The following is a 10,062-nucleotide window of genomic DNA, read 5'->3' on the forward strand; positions in this document are numbered from 1 at the left end:
AAGGGTGCTGGTACTCAGTTAAGGGTGTTGGTACTCAGTTAAGGGTGCTGGTACTCAGTTAAGGGTGCTGGTATTCAGTTAAGAGTGTTAATATTTGGGCATCTGTGCTGGCCTAACCTTGGGATTCTGACAGGATGCATCAGAATCCTATCACCAAGTGACACTAAGGGGCTAATTCTGTAGCCACTAAGAGCACCTCCGGTGCACATTCACTGCGTCCCCTTTTAAAAGGGCCCTGCCCACCTCCCATATCTCTCTCTGTCTCTGTCTGTCTGTCTCTCTCCCCTCCTTTTCTTTTTTATTCTGCCACTCCTGTCCCCAGAAACCGGTCTTGCCCTCCCCTCCCCTCTTTTTACGTAACTTCCCCCTAATAAAAGCACCCTCACATGAACTCTGTCTCATGGTGTCTTTCTCTCACACACCGCTTTTTCTAAAGTGCAGCAGAAAGGAAAGGGCCAGGCATGCTGGTACACAACTTCAACCCTAGCTCCAGGGAGGGAGAAGCGAGTGGATCTCTGTAGGTTAGAGGCCAACCTACATAGCAAGTTCCAGGACAGCCAGGGCTGTAGAGAGGCTTTGTCTCAAACAAATTATGAAGCAACAATAGCAACAGAGAGGAGCCTGGGTATCTGAACTTCACAATCTTTCCTTTCCTAACTTAAAGAACAGGGAGTTTGGGCTAGTGGGACATCTCAGCAGGTTAGAGACACTTGGCTCATAAACCTGGCCATCTGTTCAATCCCGAGATGACATCAAGGTGGAGGGCAGGAACTGACACAGAGTTGCCCTCTGACCTCCACATGCAGACACTGGCGCTTGCATCCCACAATATAAATTTCTTTAAGTTTCTAAAGAGTAAGAGGGTCCTCCCGGCTTCTCCCTCTATTCCCGGCTTTATGAACAAATGACTTCACCCTAAAAGGCCCTAATGGTTTCTTTCATTCTTTCAGCACTGTTTATTGAGCTAGGGGCTGATTTTTGAGGTAGAAAATTACAGTGTTGGTACACATCTTTGATCCCAGCACTTGGTAGGCAGAGGCAGGTGGCTCTCTGTGAGTTCGAGGCCAGCCTGGTCTACAGAGCTAGTTCTTTCCATTGCAGAATATGTCTCAGGCTAATAATATGTGTCTCCTTATTGTGTTCATGTTTTCATATATTATGACATGTTTCTGTGAAGAAATATTAATGCATTCAGTTACAAGATGCTACTAAAGATCCTAATTGGCCTGTTATGAATGACTGTGCATCCTAAAAATTATTTGAACAGTCCCTTTCATAAGCTCTGGTTTGTATTGTAAATTATATGGTCAACCTTCATAATGTATAGACCATATTATCTTTCTGAAATCCACCCTACTGTTTTCACACACACACACACACACACACACACACACACACACACACACACACACACTATGCCTCCCAAACTTGGACTCACCAGAAGCTCCTTGCTCTCCCTCTCCTCGGTGGACCGGAACACTTCATACTCTTCCAGTTCTTTCTTCAAGGCCCTCAACCTGGAGTCCAGCAGCTCCTGTGGTACGAAGGGAGATACTGTGGGAAGAGAATTCTGGAAACCCTCTCATGTGCCATCCTAGAGCCATCTGGGAGAAAGCCAAGGTTCCGCTCACTCTCGGGGGCAGGAGACCGGATAGATATCATCTCTGGCTGTGGGGCGAAGAGAAGTGTGCAAACTAAGCCAATCTGCGCAAAGCAGACACAGAGGCTCTCCAAAGCCCCAGGAGCTCCTTCCCCCAAGGTCATCAGCCACATGGTCTATGCTGAAACTCAAGACTCCCACACAGGTTCAGCCCATCTTGCCTCCAGCAACAGAAAGCTTACGCGTAGGAGGGCTGGAGAGGGACAGAGCAGCAAAGGCCAGGGGGTGCACACATCTCTTGTGCAGCTACCCAGCAAGGGACAGACAAAGGGGAGGTGCCCAGAGGCTTCACACAGCCCAGACTTCTTGAGACAGACCACATAAACCAGGAAGCCCCCATTATGGTCCTCCAAGAACCGGGTACTTTGAGTAGTGCCACGCCCCTAGGAAAGAAGTAAGTGAAGGCGGAGGACCTGTGGGCATGGAAACAGACTTTGCTTCTAGACAGAGTTACAACAAAGGTTGGTAACAGACAAGAAAATCTTCAAGTCCCTGGGGTCGTCTCCAGGCAGCAGCGGGCTCCGAGGGACCAGAGGAGATGAGGGATGTCCTGGAAAACCACAATATAGGACGAGAGAAAGGAGACGGGAGCTCCGCTGTAGGCCATCCTGCCTGTTGTCTGCCAGGAGAGCCGGGAGGGCTAGAGTAGGGCCAGGGATCCAGAAGATCCTGCACCCACCTTGGCCTCCTGCACCGCCTCCTCCAGTGGCAGCACGGCGTGCGCACGATGCTCGCGGGCGCGGTCGCACACCACGCAAATGGCACGTCCGTCGTCTTGGCAGTAGAGCTTAAGCAGCTCTCCGTGTTGCGAACACCGGGCAGCCGCCGTCCCGGCCGCCACCGCAGGGGTCCCGCACTCCCCGGTGACTGTCGGGGGTAGGCTGAAGCGCCGAAGTAGCGAGGCCACCGCGGCCAGCTGTCGGTTGGGCCGCAGCTGGCTGGGGCGCGCGGGCTCGCGGCACTGAGGGCAGGGCAGCGGGCAGGGCAGCGTGCGGGTCACGGTGCCCGTCCCCGCTCCAGGACGCTCCCAGCAGCGCATGATGCAGGCGCGACAGAAGCTGTGACCGCACTCCACCGACACCGGTTCCCGGAAAAACTCTAGGCAGATAGAGCATGTCGCCTCTCCTTGGAGCTCTGCCGCCAGCGCCAGCGCTTCGGCCCCTGCATTCGGCCCGGTCCGCGGCCCCACTGTCGCCATCCGTGTCCTTGGTACATCCAAGTCCTGTGGCGCTGGGAAGGCCCCTGGGCTCTACAGTAACTCCAAGCTGGGCCTGGCTCCGGTGTACCCACTGGGTGAGAAAGGGCGGGGCCGGCACCCGGCAAGCTGAGACTTGAGCAGAGGGTGCACCCAGCTGGGAGTGGAGGCAGGTGGTGCCCTTTCTCTGGGCTCCCAGAGCCACCACCCCAGCCAGCGACCTCCCTTCTATCGACCCCCCTTCCTCAACCCCTCTAGACCGCCCAGTATGGCCCAGGCAGCAGTAGGACACTCTGAGACAGGTGAGTACACAAGCCCAGCTGGACTCCACTCCCATTTGGTGACCTGGGCTGACCTGGCAGGGCAGGGGTAAAGGCCTGGCTCTCCGGGGCAAGGTATCTTGTTCTCCGCATACTGACTCACCCTGGCACTGTGCTGAGCTAAACTTAGGGTCTGGAATTTGGCTGTACCTCCTCGCCCCAGGGACGGCCTTTTGTCCACTTTTGTTAACTAAATCTCTTACAGTTCTCCTCTTTAATTCTGAACAAGTAATGCGATCACTTTTCCTCATTTCATTCAGTATTATTTCACCACTACACCACTACCTCCCAAAAAGCCAAAATCCAACCAACAACAACAACAACAACAAAAAAACCCTCTCTGTCTCTCCAACTGGTGTCCACCTGGATTCTGCGGACGCTTTCTGGAGTTGCTTCCCTGTCTCGTTTTGCTCTGGAGTGCCACGAAGATCAGACTACCTTCTCTACCCCTCTCAAAATCTTTCTAGTCAATGTCACCCACTACTCATGAAATTCTAACCCGAAGGTGCAGCCCTCACTCACCTCTCCTGCTCTCTGAGGTGTCCTTCCGGAGAGCATTTTCTCCTTGCCACCCAGGACACTTCATTCCCCTTCTCTCCAGTCTATGGTCTCCTACTTTCTTGTTAGTTTCTGCGGCTTCTCACTCCACCCCCTGCCCTGGCTTAGTCCCTAGGCCTCAGTCTCAACACGCCTGGGAGCTTTTAGAACAGGACCCCAGACCTTAGCACAACTGACTCCATGGTGGAAGTGCCATTCAGACTGTAACACTCAGCATGTAGACGGGAGACCGCAACGCCTGCCAAAACTGAAACAAAGGCTTTATCCATCAAAGTCCATATAGTTCTGAGAAAGTCCCAAAAACGTACTGATCTTGCTTTTTAGCTTCTGTAGTTGTTTCTGGCTGGCTGACATCAGTATATGTCAACCCAGAAATGGTTTTGTGCTTTGAGACTCACGCTGAGAAAGGCTCCCTACTACACTGGGATCCTGACTATCCAGTATAGTTGCTGGCTGGGAAGACTTTCTGTTGGCTTAAGCCCATGTCTGAGCTTCCAGTTTTATGACCTTAGAGAATCATTTGAGAGCTGATGTCTCCACAGTATACACCAGAGCCCTCTGAATAGCTACTAACTCTCAGTAAAATCTGAAAGTCCTCACAATAACCTGAAGACCCCACCTTCTCTTTGTGCCCAGCTACACTTCCCTGTCTCCATCATCTCCTATGACTTTTGGTGTTGACCATAATGCAGCCCTGTGGCCCTTCTTGATATTACTACATGTCGGAAAGACTCCTGTGTAATGGCTCCTGCTTGATTCCTCCCCCCCCCCCCCCCCCCGTCATGGAACGTTTTAATTTTTCTGCAAATTCAAATGCAATTATTTTTAAGATAAGGAACTTTAAGTCAGTTGAAGAAACGAGTGAGTCCCGGGACTAAGGAATGCCAGCCACCACCTTCGAGCACAGAACTGCAGGTGGTGAGCAGGGCCGGTACCAAGAAGCCAGAGTAAAGACTTCAAGGACCTTCACTGATGTGTTTTTGCTGGGCCTGGTGGCACAGACCTGTAATCATAGCATTCAAGGGCAGAGGATCCGGAATTCAAGGTCATCTCTGGCTACGTCGCCAGTTGAAGGTCAGCTTGAGTTATTTGAGACCCAGAATTTTTTTTAAAAAAGGTTATTTCTGTGGACTATAGCTTCCAAGTAGCTCACCGATACTTTTGCTGTTTTTTCAACCCCCCTCATCCATACACACATGCAATGGAATGTGGCGAAGACCTCTTCAGTGGACGGAGGGCAGGGCAACTGATTCATGGAGATGCCATGCCGAAGTGGTTTGATTAGTTATGGTTGACTTACAAATGCTACGCAGACACACAACTGCAGCACCGTCGAATCCCAGCTCCTGGGCTCGCAGGGCTTCTGTCTCCTCGCAGAAACTTGTAGAGTGTACTGCCCACCTCCCCCAGCTCTCCTTTTAAATGTTACCTTATCCACGAAGCCTGCAGGCCATCACACACAGTTTTAAATTGTGAAATTAAGGGAGAAAAAAAAATCAAGCATTTGAAAACTTGCCCATTTCCTATGCACTTTCCGCATCTAGAGCAATTAACTTCATTATTTTGTTTAAACATTTTATGTTTTACTATTATCTTGCGTTTACACAAACTAAACGTATCTTCTTTTTCGGGTCGCGGCTCTTTTTTGTCATAACGCCTGATGAGTGGGTTTCTTTGTTCCCCTTTTCTACCCTCTACCCAGTTTCTGGTGTCGGATCTGTCCGCGCTTGGGCATCTTTCCGGGAGAAAAGGCTTCTTTAGTGAGGATCGGAGGAAGACTCCAGAACGCACGCCGCGACGCGGCTTCTGTAGTGTTTGCGGTCTGCAGATAGCAGGATTCAGTCTGTAATTAGGAGGCTTACGTCATGCAATCACTAGGGAAGTTCTAAGAAGCCGTCGAGAGCGAGTGGGGATGTAGCTCAGTGGTAGAGCGCATGCTTTGCATGTATGAGGCCCCGGGTTCGGTCCCCGGCATCTCCAGGTAATAGCAACTTTTTGTATGTTAGGTTTTTGTTTTTCTCATGCTAAATTTACAAATTGAACGAGCAAGCCGAGAGCTGCGAAAAACTCCAGATGGTGGAGGCACGCGTTAGAAAAGGTCGTTAGCAGTGGCGGGCTTCGCTTCGCTCACTTTTCTCAACTCGGAACTACTCCCAATAACATTCGAGTTATTCCCCCCACACTACCCCACCCAAAAAAACCCTGATCTTGGTAGAAAAACGTAAGCAGAAAATGAAACTAAATAAGGAGGATGGTCAGGCACTTACGGCTCAAAATGTCCACGCTTTGATAGTTCTATCAAATTCTCCGTTCAGCCCCAAACTTCCGACTGACTCTTCTCCAAACATAGCCCTGAAGAAATGCAAAGCCCTCCAGCGGAGCGCCCGGCTAGCTCAGTCGGTAGAGCATGAGACTCTTAATCTCAGGGTCGTGGGTTCGAGCCCCACGTTGGGCGCATGGCAGTACTTTTAGACTTGACGGAACTACAGCGGTCTTTATTCCAACCCTCTTGGAAAAACCAATGACACTCTGGAAACTTAAGATCGAAATGTAAATGTCATGAGCCCCATGAACTCAGTTTTATTGTGGCAAAATATATTCGAAATCCTTCATCTTAGTAAATATTTTCTTTTTAAAAATCAAACTCTGGGTCTTGCATGCGCAGAGCTCTACCACTGAGTTACATCTCCAATTCTTATTTGAAGCATGTCAACTGTATATTTCCGTAGCATTAACTACGTTCACATTGCTGTGCCGCTTTTTTCATTTTCAGGTGAGAGGACCTTTTTTTATTCTCCCTTTTTCTTTCTCTCTTCTTCCTTCGTTCGCTCATTCTTTTTCTCTTTCTTTCTTTTCTTTCTTTTTTTTTTTTTTTTTTTTTTTTTTTTTTTTCTAGACAGAGTTTCTCTATGTAGCACTGACTGTCCTGGAACTCGCTCTGTTGACCATAGCGGCCTGTGCCACCGTGCCTGACCTCGTGGACCTTTTCCATCTGTCCTGACAAAACTGTTTAATCAAACACTAACTCCCCACTACGGTCTTTACTCCACCCCTGCGAACGCCATTCCACTGTCTTTGTGAATTCCATTATCTCTACTAGTGCATTTGAACTTAGGATTCTACTGAGTCCCATCTCCCAAGAGCTCTCCAGACTGCTGAGGTTACAGGCAAGGCACTACTATGCCAAACACATTCATGCCTTTTAACTGTCTTATCTCACAAACCGAACATCTTCTGGGTTCATTGATGTTGTGGTGTGCATTAAATTTTCTTTCCATTGAGGTCAAATAACATTCGATTACAGGTATATACCACAGTTTCTTTATTCATCCATCTACCTTTGGATATTTGGATTCCTTCCACCTTTCGTCTTGGGAGGGACGGGGAAGGATCATCAACCTAGAAATGGGAGGTTTACCCTTTTCTATAAAATTACAATTACATATAAACCCCAACTCAGCAAATCTCAGTTCTAGGAATTAATTGCCACTAATACATAGATGCAAAGGTATAAAAACAATAATCACTCTGAGCCTGGTAACTAGAGCATTGATGGTAAAGAAAAGACTGGTGGCAAAGAAAACACATGGCATTGATTGCTGAACCTGACTCCGTTACAGCAGGGGCTCACACAGCCGCCGCAGGGACCATCCACTTGGGTGGTGTGTGTGTGTGTGTGTGTGTGTGTTATTCACAAGCTTTACTGGAGGGGCAGAAAAGACGGATCACTCTGGTTAAAAACACTTGCTGTGCTTATAGAAAACTGAGTTTGGGCTGAAATAGCGACTACATGTCTTTAATCCCAACACTTAGGAGTCAGACATAGGTGCGTCTCTGAGTTTAAGGCCAGCCTGATCCCCACAGTGAGACTCTGTTTTGAAAAAAAGAAAAAACAAAAACTAAACCAAGGCAAACAATCGAAAAAGCCTGAGTTTGGTTCTCAGCACCACATACTAACCATCTGTAACTGGAGTACAAGGAGATTCAACACCTCTTTTGGCACCCAAGGGCACCGACACACATGTGGTGCACATACATACATGCTACACACATAATAAAAAACAGCCTTATTGGATATGGAAAATTATCACCATATTTAGTATATTTGTGGGTGTTATCTAACTATTCTAAAAATAATCCCATAGTTTTTTTCAACCGTCACTGATTCCCCTTTGCCTAACCTGAGATCATTCTCCTAGGGTCTGCCTTGGGTCAAGAGAAGGACAACAGTCCTCAAGTGTCCACTTCATGATTTCATTGCTGCGTCACATCTGTGCAAGGGTCTCTCAGACACGAGACCATGCCAGTCACGTGCCCTTGTTCTGAGGAATATGAAGAGTAGGTGAGGGAGAAGTGAAAATGCCAACCAGAACAGCCTAATTCTCCAGGAATGCCTGGAACAGGAAGAGTGGCCAGAAAGATGCCCCAAAACAACCCAGTCCTCCACTGTTTGTCAGTCAAGACAAGTTGGACTAAAATCTCTGGGTGTTTTGGGAGACCCCGTAGTTAACCACTCTTACTGGAGATTGTATCTGAAGGTGGAGTCTGTAAATGAGAAAGGGACACCCACTTTCTTGGTGAAAATTTGGTGGCCTTCAATTTGTTATGGTTGAAAACATTAAAATCCAGTTTACCTTAAGGCTTCAAAATCTACTTACAAATATTGTTGATTTTCTCTAACGTTATTGTAGTAATTTTTGAAACAGGGACAATCCCTTTGGCTGGTACTTTCATTAATGTAGTCCCCTAGAATATGCATTCACATATTTTTTAGGGCTGATGCTGTGTGTTCACTAGCCTGGGAGTCCAACCTCCCCCCCCCCAGCAGATTCCCTGGCTCCCACTCACCTTTCTACCTAAGCATAAAGCACAAACCAATGACGTAGACGACGTCATCAGAACTCAGATCCAGAGAAGTATAGTTATGACCTGTCCTCTCCCAGAAGATTGGCACCACCAATCTTCTCTCTGCCTTTGAAACCATCCATGTGCTGCTTCTTCAGAGCTTCAAACACTCTCTCTTTCTTCCCATGCAGGCCTCCTCCCCCAGATCTTCCGATGATGGCTGGCTCTTTCCTTTTCTGACTCAGCTCCCTGTCTCTTCTTTTAATCTGTCTTTCCCTGAGCACTCTCTGACACTTTTTTTTTTACTCTGAGCCTGTGAAGTCACTATGGTCATCATTCCCTGACATTATTTCTACATCTGTTCCAGTTATCTAAATAGCCTATCAAAAAGTGAACTTCAGAAAGATGGGGACTCTGTCTATCTGGTACGGCAGTGTTTCCATCACTGCAATAGAACGGGAAGAATTAAATAGTGGGATACCACAAGTTTGTAAATCAATGTTGAGCACCTAGAACAATGCTAAAACCACGATAAGGGATTAATACCTGAAATCTGAAGCTATCCATATTAATCTCTAAATTCAAAAGGGTACCAAGGAGCTGGGAGGATCTCTGTGAGTTCGAGGCCAGCCTGGTCTATAGCGCGAGTTCCAGGACAGATTCCAAAGCTTACACGGAGAAACCGCGTCTTGAAAAACAAACAAACAAACCAACAAACAAAAAAAGGGATACAAAGGAATCATTGGACCAGTCAGTAAGTGACTATGGAAGGGTAGCCCACAAGAGTGAGGAGGAGCTGGGCGGTGGTGGTGCACGCCTTTAATCCCAGCACTCGGGAGGCAGAGGCAGGCGGATCTCTGTGAGTTCGAGACCAGCCTGGTCTACAAGAGCTAGTTCCAGGACAGGCTCCAAAACCACAGAGAAACCCTGTCTCGAAAAACAAAAACAAAAAAAAAAAAAAAAGGGTGAGGAGGAGGTAGAGGGAGGTAGAGATAAAGAATTCCCAGAAGAATAAAACTTGTTGAAGCTGAGTGATGCATGTTCTAGGTATCAATCTATATTGTTATTTGTTATGCCCAGGTCATGGAGTTCCCTCAAAACCAGCAAGGAGACTGAGCCCTGTATGTAAACACAAAGAGCCTTTATTCTTACACAAGTCTGCTAACTCGGACTCTCTGTGTGTCCATCCTATTGCAGGGGTCGGAGAGCCTTGAGCTCAGTTAGGGTTGGGTTTTTATAGTAGTAAATTGGGGTGTTTGTGTGGGGGTTTTCTAAGGTTCAGGACCCCTTATTGGCTGACATTTCATTTGCCTAGGGGTGTCCTGGTGAAAGGGGATGGGTGTGTCCTGGGCCAAGGGACATCAGATGATCCTATGGTTGGAATGTTAGGTATTTCCCCTGTATGGTCTGTTCCTGGGTGGTGCCCTGATGGTCTTCATTGAGCTTGTCGTGACTGGGCCTTACAATACCATCATTTCTCTCCT

The 10,062-nt window shown here is 48.0% G+C and overlaps 1 protein-coding gene and 2 non-coding genes across 3 annotated transcripts in view; 2 read left to right on the forward strand and 1 right to left on the reverse strand.

Annotated features, from left to right (window-relative positions):
* Trim7 (tripartite motif containing 7) overlaps positions 1-2,858 on the reverse strand; it is a 12,779-nt gene extending 9,921 nt beyond the window's left edge. The window contains exons 1-2 of the mRNA XM_005350193.2: positions 2,340-2,858; positions 1,439-1,534 (exon numbers count right to left, since the gene is read on the reverse strand). Of these exons, the coding sequence (XP_005350250.1) occupies positions 1,439-1,534; positions 2,340-2,858 (615 nt within the window). The remainder of the gene's footprint in view (positions 1-1,438; positions 1,535-2,339) is intronic.
* Positions 2,859-5,641: 2,783 nt separating this feature from the next.
* On the forward strand, positions 5,642-5,713 carry Trnaa-ugc. Its single transcript has one exon. It is a non-coding gene; the product is annotated as a tRNA-Ala (tRNA).
* Positions 5,714-6,115: 402 nt separating this feature from the next.
* Positions 6,116-6,188, forward strand: Trnak-cuu. Its single transcript has one exon. It is a non-coding gene; the product is annotated as a tRNA-Lys (tRNA).
* The last annotated feature ends 3,874 nt before the right edge of the window (positions 6,189-10,062 follow it).

Source organism: Microtus ochrogaster, chromosome 7, assembly GCF_000317375.1.
Source record: "Microtus ochrogaster isolate Prairie Vole_2 chromosome 7, MicOch1.0, whole genome shotgun sequence".
Classification (NCBI taxonomy): domain Eukaryota; kingdom Metazoa; phylum Chordata; class Mammalia; order Rodentia; family Cricetidae; genus Microtus; species Microtus ochrogaster.